Below are 14,838 nucleotides of genomic sequence, written 5' to 3'. Positions count from 1 at the left end.
GAAAAGGCAGGGGGAGGAGCCACTACTGTGACTGGCTCCTGATCTCTGTGGGAAAGCCTCGAGGTTCTCACTGTCAAAGGGAAGTTCGCAGCAGGTGTTTTGTGAACGTTCCTTACATGTTGAGGAAGTTGATGCCATTCACAGGAACCTTTTACTATGAAAGGCCACCGGGCTTAGCAAATGCTGTTTCTACAGCTAATGGTGTGCTTGGGTGGTTTTTCCTATTAAAATAGGAGAAAGAGCTGTTGAGTAGTTGTTCATGTATATTCATATTCAGCAGATCTGTTGAATATACTGTTGAATAGTTGTCTTCCCACGGCTGACTACTTAGAATCCTCCACTCTTTCTTATGCAGACACTTCTGACTCTTCTCACCCCTGGGCCTCTACACATGTGCTGCCATGCCCAGCACTGACTCCACAGTTCTTCCAATTCTTGGGCCATTTCTCAGCTATCAGCTATGAGCCCCTCTCCACCACCCAGTACCATGCATTCCTTGTCTCATAGCATCTGTCCCTACTCACAATCCTCTGTCTCCTGCTTACTCTCTGCACCCTGAGTGCGGTGTGTTGTATAATACACGCTGAATAAATGAAAAAAAAATGGCTAATGACTATATAAGATTTTGAGCTTTACAGATAATGAAGAGAATGAGGATAATTTTCCTAATCTTAAACATGCATATACTAGAGATAATTTCCCTTTTGGATGATGGTCAAGGGTTTTTCTGGTGGGTGGTAGGCATGTAACCTTGTGCATATTTCATTGAAGACTGTTTCATATGGAGTGTCAAAACCCTTTTAAACACCAGGGAAACTGATTCCTGTAAGAATTCTTCCACCCGTGGCATTTATTCTTTGTGTCTGAAGTTCGTCTAGGTTCCAAACTACAACTGACGACAGCAAAGTCAGTAGCCTGGCCATTTTAAAAGAGATACAGGACCTGGCTGAGGATATTTTTGAAACAATGGACAAAGCAAAGAGCTTACAAAAACTCTGGCTGAAAAGATCTGAAACTCCAGGTAAGATCCTAAAAAACGTTATCTTGTTTTCTTGGACACAGAATGAGAATCTTTTATGCTACCAGCTTCTCAGGGTTAGGAGAGAGCGCGCCCCCTGCTGGACAAGGTCAGCGCTGCTTGCTGTTATGGAAGATGGGGTTGGATCCTTCTTCCTCCCTGGGAGGCATAAAGGGTATAAAGGAGGAGTTAGCCAGCCCTCCCATAGGCTGAGGACCACCTAGCTTAGTCACCTCTCTAATGCCATCTACCCATCCCATGTCATCTGTCTATATTTAAGAACTGTCTGCACCTTCTCTACATACATTCCTGATTCCCTTTGTTCGTGGAGATGTGACTTGGTCTCTTCCTTTTTTGGTTTTTGAGAGAAGGTCTCAACAGAAGGCAGGTATTCTTCTGCAACAGATGAGGGAGTTCTGTTGGGCTCTGTCATGCGGTCTGGGTTCATGCTTGTAACCTCAGCATTTGGGGACTGTGGCAGGATGATATTGAATTCAAGGCCAGCCTGGGCTATGTGGTGAAGATCTTATCTCAATAAGCAATAACATTTTTTTGGGGATGGGTTCAAGTGCAGTGTTTTTGTTTTTGTTTTTGTTTTTTTTTTTAAGATATGATTGAGAGAACTAATTGTCTTCAGGTGGATATATCCATTTTCAGCTTGTTATTGTCTGAGCTATTTCCCATAGCCAGTGTTATTTAAAAATCTGAAAAACAATAATTTTACTTTTCTTTCTCCTCATGTCTGAAGGTTTTGCTTGTTTGTTTTCCGAGAAAGGGTCTTGCTTTGTAGCTCTGGATGACCTGGAGCTTACTATGTAGACCAGGCAGGTTCTGAACTCAGCAATCCTACTGCCTCTATTTCCTGAGTGTTGGGATTGTTGTGGAATATTAGTTAAAGATGTGTTACATTAGTTTATGCTGTGGAATATTTGTTTAATGATGCAAAGATGTGCTGCATTCTTTTATGCTGCATTTGTTTAACTCTGAAGCTGTGTTACTTTGCCTGTCTAAAACACCTGATTGGTCTAATAAAGAATTGGACAGCTAATAGCCAGGCAGGAGAGAAAAATATGTGGGACTGCCAGGCAGAGAGAATAAATAGAAGAGAGAAGAGGAGGAGCAAGAAAAAGAAGGAGAGAAGGACACCAGGGGCCAGCCGCCCAGCAACACAGCTAGCCATGGAGTAAGAAGGAAAGAAAGAGATATAGAATAAAGAAAGGCAAAAGTCCAGAGGTGAAAGGTAGGCAGGATAATTTAAATTAAGAAGAGCTGGCTAGAAATAAGCCAAGCTAAGGCTAGGCATTCATAAGTAAAAATAAGTCTCCATGTATTTATTTGGGAGCTGGGTGGTGGGTCCCCAGAGAACAAAGAGTAAAAAACAACTGACTATAGGGTGTGCAAACATATCCAGATGGTTCTTCTTTATTTCTGTTTACTCTTTTCATTGTGTAGTGAGTACTCACAGTGCCGTGTGTGATTAGAGACAGGCAAAAACACTGAACAAAGTATTGAAATTTCTTTACTCTTTGGTCTCTGGGAAACTGTATCAATGAGGTTTGGGATATGACAACCACCGTCATCTTCACATTTACCCTTCTGTTTGCTCACCATTGTGTTTCGAGCCTGGATGTTTCACTTCACTTCTAGACTGAAGCAGGCACTCTGGGGGCTGAGCAGCTGACCTGTTGAATGTGTTTCATTGTAGGTTCCTTTGATGCCTCCAGTTTTCTAACAGTGAGTATTCCCAGCGATGCTGGACACACAGACACAATGATTCAGTGTTCCCTTTGTAGCTGAGCTTATATTTTTCAAGGACTCTATTAATAATTCGATTTTTTTGAACAACTGTGCAAGGTGGAATTCAACAGAAATAAATTTACATCATATATAGATTAAAAGATGGGTTTTAATTTCTGAAGTCAGAGTTCTGGGTCTATGAGGAGGAGAAGGTTGGAGGGAGGGAGTGGGTGGTAGGTGGTACTCAGGTTGCTTTGGGGGAGGGATTTAAGTCAACATGAACTCAAAGTTGGTGAGATTTGTGTTTGGCATGTTACTTTTGACTTGCTTTAAATGCAGGACTTTCAGTTAAGGTCATAGGTACCAATGGGACAACTTATCATCTGTACACATTTGAGGTCACACATTGATTGTATCAGTCTTTCATTGTCACAAGCCATCTGACATTTAGAAGGGCTACTCATAATTTCCTTAAAATGCTAATTCGGTCATTAAAATAGTGCTTTACCAGATTAAGCTAACATTCTTCAGTTATTTTAAACTGAGCTTGTATGAGTGAATCCCTTTGCCCTGGTGTAGCAGTTAGGCTAGGTGTCCAATCACAGTTGGGTGTCATTTAATGGAAGCATTGGTTGGCCTTTATTGTTGGACTCTCCTAGTGGATTATCATGTAGATACTTTCTGGAGCTGCCTTAGAGCTTTCTGAGAATTGTTCAGACACAATGTCAGTGCTACCAAAAATGCTTGGGCTTTGAGTATCTCATTGAGTAGTGTGATAGGGAAGAACCTCAGTGTTCACAGGTTCACCCTTTGTGTAGGCCTCCACACCCTTGACTCTACTGATGGCTGGGTGAGTCTGTGTCATGAAGATGCCTGTCTTTGAAAGATGCTTAGCAGTATTTCCACCCCTACTTACCAGAAACACAAGATGGGCTGGGGCATGTTAGTGATCTATCAAGGTGGTGTTGTCAAGGAGGGTGTGATGACACAAACTGGGTGTTGAGGTATAAATAGTCTGGGATAGATGTATGGATGTGGGATGTGGAAAGTGTTGGGGAAGAAGTGATGCTTGAAGGATGGAGAGTGTAGATGGCAATGAAGGATGGAGAGTGTAGGTGGAGATGAAGGATGGAGAGAGAGAGTGTAGATGGAGATGAAGGATGGAGAGAGTGTAGATGGAGATGAAGGATGGAGAGTGTAGATGGAGATGAAGGATGGAGAGTGTAGGTGGAGATGAATGATGGGGAGTGTAGGTAGAGGTGAAGGATGGAGAGTGTAGATAGAGGTGAAGGATGGAGAGTGTAGATGGAGATGAGGCAGAGAATGTATCTGAGGTGTGTGAAGCTAGGAGGAGGAAAAGAAGGAGACAGAGCTGTGTGGAAGCCCAGAAAAACTATTTTCAAGAATATGGGGTGATCCACCATCTCACTACTGTGGAGGGATCAAGTCAGAGCAGCAACCACTTCAAGCATCAGCCTGCAGGTGGCGGGTGATGCTGACAGGAAAGGCTATAATGGAGGAGGGGACTCTTGGCTACTGGACAAGAGAGAATAGGAACGGCCAGGAGATGGTTACACAGTGCCAACAGGAGCCTGTCAGGTTCCACACCTCCTGCTAGCTATCTTGTCTAGCCTCAGCTAAGGCCAATGGTTCCCTGAGAACCCAGCGTTCTGGTCACAGCACCCTGCGCCAAGCACATGCTGAGAGGATTTGCTTTCTGCGTCTGTTCCCCATCAGGAGCAAGCTCAACTGGAGAGGATGGGGGCTGGCGCCCTGAGCAACCTTCCCAGGGTAGCACCCATCGGTGGTGTCTGTGACAGCAAAACCTGTGTCCCTGCCCCTGCATTTTTCTCTTCTCCTGCATCCTTCTTTCCTTCCCCTTTCACTTTTTTGCTGCCTTTTCTTCTTCCCTTAAATTTTTCTTATGATATTCTACAGTTATTTTAAATGATACTTGATTTTAGACATGCCAATTTTTATATTTTCAAAACTTTTAAAATAGAAGCAACCTAATAATAATTTTAAAATCTTTTCTGTTGAACATAAGTATGTGTTAGGCATGAGCTTCTCACACACCTGAAGCATCTTGTCCATCCATCTGTCTGTCTGTCTGTCTCTTCTTCGCTTGATTAATAAAATTAAACGGGAAAATTTTTGGTAATTTTTTTCCTATTAGATGGATCTCAATAAAACTGAGGATGTGATATCAAAACTGGAAAGCCTCCACCAGCAACCTCATATTTGGGATTTTCTGCATTCACTTCCCAGACTGCACACAACCAATTCTCACTTGGAAGACAGCCTAGATGCCGTGACACACTTTCTCCAGGCAGGTTTGAAGTAAGTGGAAAACAGCAACAAATACTTATATGTATAATCTTCCATAGTTTTGGTAGGGTAATATTTCACTGAGTAATATTTTCATAAAAGACACCCTATTAGTGTCCTGCTGAAACGTCTGGAGCCCTTACACCTCTGTCTTTATCCCCATCTGTGTGTACATGTCTTACCTGGGGGCAATGGTGCTATTTAGCTCATATTCAACCATTAGAAAGCTAACATTATCTGATTAACATTTCATTGGCTTGTATTGTCATTGAATGATCATTTCTAATGGCTGTATAATATTCCATTTTGATGAAATAGTATATACCAAAATACACTTCATAATCTTAACCATCAGTTGTGTTGTTTCTAAGGGTTTCACCACTAGAAAAGTGACATAAATGTAATAATTTTAGCTAACAATGCCCAAGACATCATGTAGCCTGATAAACTCGGTGCCTTCCTGACAAGTTGGGACCCAGTTGGTATGGTAGCTCTGATCCCATGTCCCTAGGGGCACATTTTAGAGCAGAGCTTTCCACAGTGGGCTTCCTACTTTTCATCCAGTGATTTTTTTTTTTTTACATTAAATTATAACTTAACTATTCAATACACAGCCCCTTGCTATGCTGACATGGGCAAGGGTTGTCGGGGGTGGGTGTCTTTTAGACTTCACATTCTGCAGCACAGCTCATCTGAGGATCAGAACTTTTAAATTTTCATTATGACTTTTTAGTTGTCATGGAGATGTACTGGATGGCCGAGAATGAAGCACATCCTAACACTTCATTATCTTAAATATTTGGACACAGCTGGAGGGAGCCCCCCTCTGTCCATTGCTCTGTGCATGGGACGTATTAGCAGTGGACAGTGAGAATAGTCAGCTTATTTAAAGGGAGATGTAGGTTGAAACTAGAAGGTATTGATGACAGTGACTGACAGTGTCATCTTCTGTGTGGGTTTCATTTCTGATTTGTATTGTTTCTATGATAGCAAGAAAATCTACTCATGGTAGCCATTGCTTGCACGTGATGTTGGGGTTCAGGGATGATTTTATAGTCTTGGGGTTCTCCCAACTGCACAACGCTGCAGTGAGAGGTTTTCCTTAGGGAGAAACCACATAAAGATCACCTGTTTGGGACCATGATGTATAGTGGAGTCAGCCTCATGCTGCTAAAACATATGCAGTTCCACCTCAGCTGAAGATGTTTTCTCACCTATAACTGTAATTATTTATAAAATGTTGCCACTTAAAAACAGAATGCATATCATATACCTATGGACTCCCCTTGCCTAAAGCCCTGTATTCTGTAAAACAGTTTGAAAACCACCAATTGGCCCATGACTTTTTTCAGATCCCTGGAGAGGACACAGTGCAGTATGTTCTCCACGTATTAGACTGACTATGGGAACTTGAGGCAGCCCAGCTGGCTGCTCATTCTTTTTTTTCACATTGTGTATTCTGTCTGGCCTTGTCAGCTGCCAAGAGTGGGCAGGAAGGCCCAAGGCTGAGCATAAAACAGCACCAGTGGTGGAGCACCCCAAAGCAGGGTGTATGTGAGAACCACTCTGGGGTATTTCAAGAGAAGAACTCACTTCTGCTTGTTCTCTTGCCCAGGGAGTTAGCATCACATTAAACCAAGCAGAATGTTCACATATCAATGGTCTGGCAACATCCTGGAACAGGGTTGGGGTATGGCTTATGGGAACTAAGTAAGTCTGGAGTTGATACTCTTTGGCTGACCACCAGCTCACTGCTTGGCTTTGTTTCTGTTCTAGTTCATTAACATCTCTGGGAGATTTGGATTGGCTACCACTGCACCAGACGATCCCCCAGGTTTCTAGACATGTTCTGAATGTGACCATCTCCACCCTGAGGTTTCTGCTGCAGCACAGAGTAGCTGTCAATGGTGAGGGACCTGGAGGGCTGTGGCTGTATTGGGGGGTATTCCACTCTTGCAAAGCTTTAGCAAGCACAGAGCCACAGGGATCTTCAAAGAAGTGATTAATGAAAATCTTGACCCACCCCAAATCCACCCTTTCTGCTAGTAAAAGACAGACATAAGATTAAACTTTTTAAGTCAAAACTGACTGACTTTCTACCGCAGCTGAAAATTCTGCAGTCGTTGATAATGAGATTTGCATTTATATTTCAAACAACTGATTTTTGAATTCCTTAAGTTATAAACTGTCTTTTAAGTTCGTTGGAATTGTTTCTCTGGTCCTGTAGTCCCATGGCCTGCTTATAGAATAATCACTCAGAAGCTTATATTAATTATAACTGCTCAGCCATTAGCTCAGGCTTGTTATTGACTAGCTCTTACACTTAAATTAACCCATAATTCTTATCTATGTTTAGCTATGTGGCTTGGTCCCGTTTCTCAGTTCTGCCTTGACATCTTGCTTCCTCTGTGTCTGGCTAGTGACTCCTGACCTAACCCTTCCTCTTCCCAGAATTCTCCTCATGTCTCACCCCACCTATACTTCCTGCCTACTGGCCAATCAGCATTTTATTTATGAACCAAACAGAGCAACACATATTCACAGCACACAGAATGATATCTCACAGCACATTTGTTCTGTGATTTTTTTAAATCTTTCATATCTTTAAGCTCCTATTGGAAAGAAATTCCAGTACCCTGAAACTGGAGTTGGTGGCAGTAGAAAAATAGTGAGGTTACTCAAAGAAGGCAAACTACTGTGTAGGTAATAAGTAGCCCTCTTCAGGGAGGGGAAGGGGATCCCCTATTTTCTTGACTTGGACATTATTAAGTTGTCATTGGATTTAATATTTTACTTATAAGTTTATTCTCTTTGGCTTTTTCTTTGTTTAATTCTTTGTGGGAAGTACAGCAAGAGAATATCGAAGTTAGAATTCATCTCCTATCTTCTGTTGTCTGTCTGTCTGAAAAGTCATCTAGCCAATCACATAATATCTGTTAGACCGTTAATCTGCCCACCCATCTCTATACTCATTTATATATCAGTTAATTCATTCCCCACCCACTCACTCCATCATTGCTAACCCATCAACTTCACCACCCATCTACCTATTTCATTTATAGGAAGGAAATAGTTCTCTCTCTCTCTCTCTCTCTCTCTCTCTCTCTCTCTCTCTCTCTCTGACTAAAATCTGAATCTAGAGCCTTACACATCACTTAAGTACTCTACCACCTTTCTATATGCTCAATACTTTAAAACATATTTTATTTTTTAGGCCAGGCAGTGGTGGCGCACACCTTTAATCTCAGCACTCGAGAGGCAGAGGCAGGCAGATCTCTGTGAGTTCGAGGCCAGCCTGGTCTGCAGAGTGAGCTCCAGGACAGGCTCCAAAGCTACAGAGAGAAACACTGTCTTGAAACTGTCCCCACAAAAAAAACCCCAAAACATATTTTATTTTTATTTTTAATTATACATATATATTCAATTATATATATGTGTGTATAGGCTTGCACACATGAGTACAGTGCCTACAGAGGTCAGAAGGGGGCATCAGGTTCTCTGGAACTGGAGTTGGAGGCAATTGTCATCCACTGGATATGGGTACTGGGAATTTAACTAACTCAGGCCTTACGCCACAGCAATATTCACTCTTAACCACTGAACCATCTCTTTAGCATTCCCCTCCCACTTATTATTATTTTTTTTTACACAAACTCATTGAGGTTTATATATTGTACAAGTGTGTGTTTGAGTGGCTAGGCTAATCTGGATGTCTGATATTTTATTTATGAGTTCATTACAATAAAGTGATTTTATATTAAAAATTATTGTTATTTAGAGAAAGTATCTCACTAAGTTTCCCAGGCTGGTCTTGAACTTGTAATCCTCTAGACCTGGCTTCAGGGATCATAGTTATCAATAAGGAATGATTATCACACTCAGAGATGCCATGTTTGTAAAGGGACAAAAGATGTCAATACAGAAAGCAGAGACCACAGAGTGGGGATCTGCCATCTTCTTCAGGGACAGCTTCAAAGGACAGTTTTGAAAAATGTCCACTTCATAGACAGGACCTAGGAGCATTTCTAGGAAAAGGGAACAATGTTTGACATGCAGGGGCTTGCGGGAGTGGAGAGCGCTCAATGGTCAATGTGTCTGAACTATATCAAGCAGTGCCAGGGATTGGCTCAGAAAGGGAGCCAGGTTCAGTCTCAATGGCCAATGGAGCAATAGAGTCAGGGATGCAGTATAGAGGGATGCTCCTGAGGCATGTGTGAGCAAGGGTTGGAGGCAGGCAAGTTCTGGGTCAAACCTCCCATTAGCCTTTTACTTTTGGTGGTTCAGTGTCCTGAGCTATACAATGTATTGGTTTCACAGAGATTCCTGCAAGCCTAGCCTCATTTCTCCTACTGCATGGAAAAGACTAACCCAATATGATCCTTCATGATACTGCCCACTGCCCCCCCCCCCAATTCCACTTGCTGCGTGGGACTCAACATAGTGGATCTCGTGGAAAGGGTAGATTTCTTTGATTTTTCTGTATGAAGGAAGCTAGGCCATTAAAAATTAACTCAATTTTTATATCAACTTAGTTCTACCAGAAGCTATTTCTCAAGTTGAGAATAAAAGCCTGGAGGTGAGGTAGGAGATATATTAAACACCTCATTGAAAGGTTCTCTGTGACCTCAATTTTAACAAGCTCATCTGGAAGCAGAAATTTGTGCAAATCACCCAAATTATAACATTCAATTTAGCGTACAATTGGAGATATAATTACTTTAAAGAATGTAATTAAAAGCAATTTTCTATCCATTTCAGTCAGAGTTAAGAAATACGATTATAAAATAGACTTCTAGAGACCACTAAAAATTGTCTTCATTTCTCTTGTCTCCAAGAAAAATGCTTTTCCTGGTGAACAGACTACAGTGCCTGCAGGGAAGGGACAATTCTGCTGTTCCAGTCACATCATTCAGTGACATTTTGTCACATGATCTGAACATGCCATTGTTCAGCCATGAATCTTAGAATCCATATTGCCCTTCAGTTTCAAAGAATATTATCTTTATTTTTCAAAGCATTTTGGTAGACTGATGACACTATTATTTTTTTTCTGTTCTTTTCAGGAACGCTGTGTCTAATTCTAATAAGATATATCAGTAGGGATAGGTACTTACAACTCAGGCTTGGGAACCACATCCTTTGGGTGTAAGTAATACCTTACTCTAGGAATGAGATTTTAAGGATTTTTGTCTGATTTTTCTCTCAAAAGAGGACATTTACTGTGATGTTTGTTGATGACTTAAATCTCTTGTGGGAAATGCTTAATTCTCAGTCTGACATCTCATCGACATCCCATGAGGGCTAATTTTAATCTCAGAAAACAATCTCATGCATTATGCAAAGACAATATTATTGGAAACCTAAAGTCTTGGATTCTCAGGGTCTGTCTTCCTTAACTTTTCCTTTTTTCCCTTAAATGTCATGACTAGAGCTAGGGAGATAAGTCACAGGTTAAGAGCATGTATTGCTCTTGCAAAAGACTAAGTTTGGTTCCCAGTACCCAGGTCAGGCAGCTCCCAATTACCTGTAACTCTAGCTCCAGGGGATCCAAATGTCTTCTGCTGACCTCCATGGCACCCGCATGCATGTGAACATACACCCACACACATAATTAAAAATAATAAAAATCCTTTAAAAAGTGTCATAGGTCTTATCTGTAGCATTCACATAACCACAATACCTTAAAGATCACCTGCATGGTCCATGGCAGACGGCTGTAGAGTCATGATTTGAAATGATCCATCAGCTAGATTTGCTGACAAAAGTTCCCCTAATGGCTTGAGTGCTGTTATGTTTGCAGTTGCCAGGATATGCTCCCTGGAGATCTCATAAGACTTGCGGAGTTTGGACTCATACTTTGGGCTGCCCCTTCCAGATGGTACCACTTGAGTATTTGAGCAGCTTACAGGCTTTATGTCTTGATTATCCCAGTTTGAGTGAACTTTATCCTGTGGCTTGAACCTTTAGAATAGGACTTTAAGGTCATTTTAGACTATTTGATATTGAGTCCTCCTTGATGCTACAGTTAGCTGGTTTTCAATATTTAACTAGTATGAAGCCAGTGTAAAACTACTGCTGTACATTAACTTTCATTTAGTTGAGCCCTTGAGATAGCATTTTAGACTAGATGTGAAATTACTGGCTTCATTGGTCTGAATTTTACAAAGCTCTGGAAATGTACTTTCAGTTCTTCCTTGGAACTGTATCATCACTCATGTGGGGGCCTTGAGATATTCACCACACTTCAGGTATCCAGAACCTTATTTCTCCCTCGTGTATGGTTTTAGTTACCCACAGCCAACTGCAGCCCACAAATACTAAGTAGATAATTTTAAAAATTAGCAAAATAAGCAATTTAAAAATTCTAAAGATTTCTTTAAAATTTTTTTTTTTACCTATGTGGATGTGTTTCTGTGTATGTAAGCATGTGTGTGCAGGTACTCATAAAGGCTGGAAGAGGGCCTCACATTCCTCAGAGCTGGAGGTACAGGCAACTGTGAATCATCCAATGTGGATTCTGGGAGCTGAACTCCCTGTTCGTTGCAAGAGCAGAAAACACCCTAAACTTCTGAGTCATTTCTCCAGCCTGAATCCACATATTTTAAAATGCATGACCTTCTGAGTAACGAGATCAAATCTTATTCTTTCTTGTTCCATTTGCCTTGAGCAGGAATTACTCTTCTCTCCCATATCCACACCATGTACACTGCCTGCACATTAGTCATTTAGCAGCCAATAGTACTTTTGGTTATCAGACCAGCTGTCACGGCATGGCAGTGCTTTTGTTCAAGTAACCTTTATTTTATTCAATAGTAGCCTTCAAATGCAAAGGACAGTGACCCTGGCAATTTTACTGAGGCATATTATTGTTATATTACTAGTTGCTTTAATGTTTTACTATGCCTAGTTTATAAATTAAAGTTTATCATGAGTACATATGGACAAAAATTTTTGCTATATCCAGGATTTTGTTATTCACGGTTTCAGGCATCTGCTAGGGACCTTGCGATGTGTACTCTGCACGTGAGGGGTAAAGACTGTACCAACTTTTGTTTAGTCTTCTTTAAATTTATTTATTTATTCTACACGTGTGTTCGTGTGCACACATCTGTGTATAAACTTGAGTTTATGTGTTTCATGTGCACTTAGGTGCTCATGGAGGCAAGAAGTCATCAGAACCTATGGAAGTGGAGTTCAGGTAGTTAAAGTGGCAATTACGGAGAGTCTGTCTGATAGTCAAAAGGACTTTATTCTTTTGTATAAGGGAGCTGGTAGCAGGATCCAGGAGGGGTGGGGCAAGGTCCAATGTGGTTCTCTGGAAAACTCTGCCTTGGTCCGCAGTATCAGCATCCAACATCCAAGACCATGAGGTAGCCTAGAGATCGAGCATGTATGCATTCCAGGTTTTAGGGGGTCCCCCATTGGCCACGCCCAGGGGAGGGTGGGTACCTAGCAGTTACCCACTGACTGCTAGGGGCGGTGCTTCAGGGTAAAGCACAGACAACCACCCCTACAGGTAGTTGTGAGTCAACATGTGGGTGCTCAGAACTGAGACTGTCCTCTGTAAGAGCAGTAAACACCCTTAACTTTTGAACCATCTCTCCAGCCATTGTTTTTATCCACAAATGATATTTAGTGGTATTAAGTTTAATTTTCTATCCACTTAGAGATAGAGGTATTGTTTTCTTTATTACTATAGGCACATCTGAATATCAAAATAACCAATACATAAATCATCTGTGTGAATATTGTTTTCTTTATTACTATAGGCATATCTGAATATCAAAATAACTAATACATAAATCATCTGTGTTCACAGAGTCCGTTTACCACCTGTCCCTGCAGAATATGGTGTGGGATCCACAGAAAGTCCACTCTGATCTCAAGTCCCAGTTTGGTTTCAGTGACCTTCAAATGGAACATATCCTGAATTATTCAGCTGATCTAAAGGAGGTATGCCTACTTATCTTCTTCTCATGGCATTGGGCGTCACAATATAGTGACCCCCAAATCTGCATCTCCCATACAACTGCAGACCCAAAGTTTTAGATAAAGCATGAATATGTGCTGCCTATTTCCTTATCATTACTCCCTAAACCACACTGCAGAGTGACTATCTACAGAGCACTCACACCATGTTAGCTATTTTAAGTCACCTGGAAAGGAGTTAAAATATATATAGGCAGATGTTTGCAGGTCTCATGCAAATACCACATCATTTTGAATAAGAGAATTTGGCATCTGTGGGTTTTGAAATCTTTGGAGGATCCTGACATCAGTGCTCCATAGAAATGGAGGGACAAGCCGGGCGGTGGTGGCACACGCCTTTAGTCCCAGCACTCGGGAGGCAGAGGCAGGCGGATCTCTGTGAGTTCGAGGCCAGCCTGGTATCCAAAGCGAGTTCCAGGAAAGGCGCAAAGCTACACAGAGAAACCCTGTCTCAAAAAAAAAAAAAAAGAAAAGAAAAAGAAATGGAGGGACAACTGTGTATCACCGGGGCGAGTTGGGTAGCAGTGGGAGATGGTGGCCAGGAAGGAGAGGGAGTACTCCTCAACTCCAAGCTCCTTAAGTAGAACAATCCATAGAGATGTCCCTTTCTTTTTCCTTCTTTCTTTCTGTTTTTTTGTTTGTTGTTTTCAAGACAGGGTTTCTTTGTGTAACCACCCTGGCTGTCCTGGAACTTGCTTTTTTTTTATCAGGCTGGCCTCGAACTCACAGAGATCCACCTGCCTCTGCTTCCTGAGTACTGGGATTAAAGTCATGTGCCACCACACCTGGCAAGATGCCCCATTCATTCCTTATCATTTTATCTCAGCAGTCAGAGGCACTTTAGTAGGGATACAAACTTGATTACTCTGGGAACCATCAGTAGGAGGAGCCAGGCCAGGCCTGGTGGAGGTGTGATGTCCACCTACTAGACCTGTGAGCATGGTTCCGGGCGAGAAAGTGAGTCTCAGTGGGAGCAGATATGTGGGGAATTCTCCAGGAGAAGAAAAACAACAACAACAACAACAAAACAAAAAACAACCAAAACAACAACACAACAAAACCAAAAACCAAAACAACAACAAAACCAAAAACCAAAACAACAACAACAACAACAACAACAACAACAACAACAACAAAATGGACATGAGAGGAGATGGGCTAGCCAAAACTGAGCTCCAAGTTCTAAACTAGATAAAATAAAGGTGTGGTCTTAGCCCATCCTTAGAACATAGTTCACACGGGTATTACTGAGGCTCTGTGGGTACCTTTTGTCTGCAGAGCCCTCTTCTATGGCCCTAGACAATTTGGAAGCCCTTCTGCTTTGCAAGAACACACATCTGCATCCTAGGTCCGTGAACTCCTTCTTTCAGACCCCACCTACGTCTGTAGGATTTTTCTTGTATGTTAAGTGAAGACCCAATATCTCCTTTTGGAGCCTTGGAAGGTACTCACGTACTAAGGGTGGGATTTAACTTATCATGATTTTCCATGTCCCTGTGAGTAAGTACCCTTCCCTGACATATTAGCCATGCTTTGAATACACTCCCCCCACCCCAAGGTTTTTGAAAACCCAACTCATGAATTTGGAGGTAGACCCATTGTGAAGTAACTAGGACCAGATGAAGTCATGGGGTGGTTAGCTCATGATGACACTGGTGGCTTTATTAGCGGAGGAAGAGACCTGAGTGCTACACTCACCCTGTATGGCCATGGCATACTCCCTGCCATGTTTTGATAAAGAATAACGCCATCATCAGATGCCAAGA

General features: G+C 41.8%; 1 protein-coding gene across 1 annotated transcript in view; it reads left to right on the top strand.

Annotated features, from left to right (window-relative positions):
* The window catches only part of Abca13 (ATP binding cassette subfamily A member 13), a 422,866-nt gene that overhangs the window by 46,002 nt on the left and 362,026 nt on the right, over nucleotides 1-14,838 (top strand). The window contains exons 4-8 of the mRNA XM_059275000.1: nucleotides 870-1,021; nucleotides 2,724-2,752; nucleotides 4,932-5,095; nucleotides 6,860-6,990; nucleotides 12,903-13,036. Of these exons, the coding sequence (XP_059130983.1) occupies nucleotides 870-1,021; nucleotides 2,724-2,752; nucleotides 4,932-5,095; nucleotides 6,860-6,990; nucleotides 12,903-13,036 (610 nt within the window). The remainder of the gene's footprint in view (nucleotides 1-869; nucleotides 1,022-2,723; nucleotides 2,753-4,931; nucleotides 5,096-6,859; nucleotides 6,991-12,902; nucleotides 13,037-14,838) is intronic.

Source organism: Peromyscus eremicus, chromosome 10 (assembly GCF_949786415.1).
Source record: "Peromyscus eremicus chromosome 10, PerEre_H2_v1, whole genome shotgun sequence".
Classification (NCBI taxonomy): Eukaryota; Metazoa; Chordata; class Mammalia; order Rodentia; family Cricetidae; genus Peromyscus; species Peromyscus eremicus.
The sequence above is the reverse complement of the archived record's forward strand: the minus strand, read 5'-3'. Positions and strand labels throughout refer to the sequence as shown.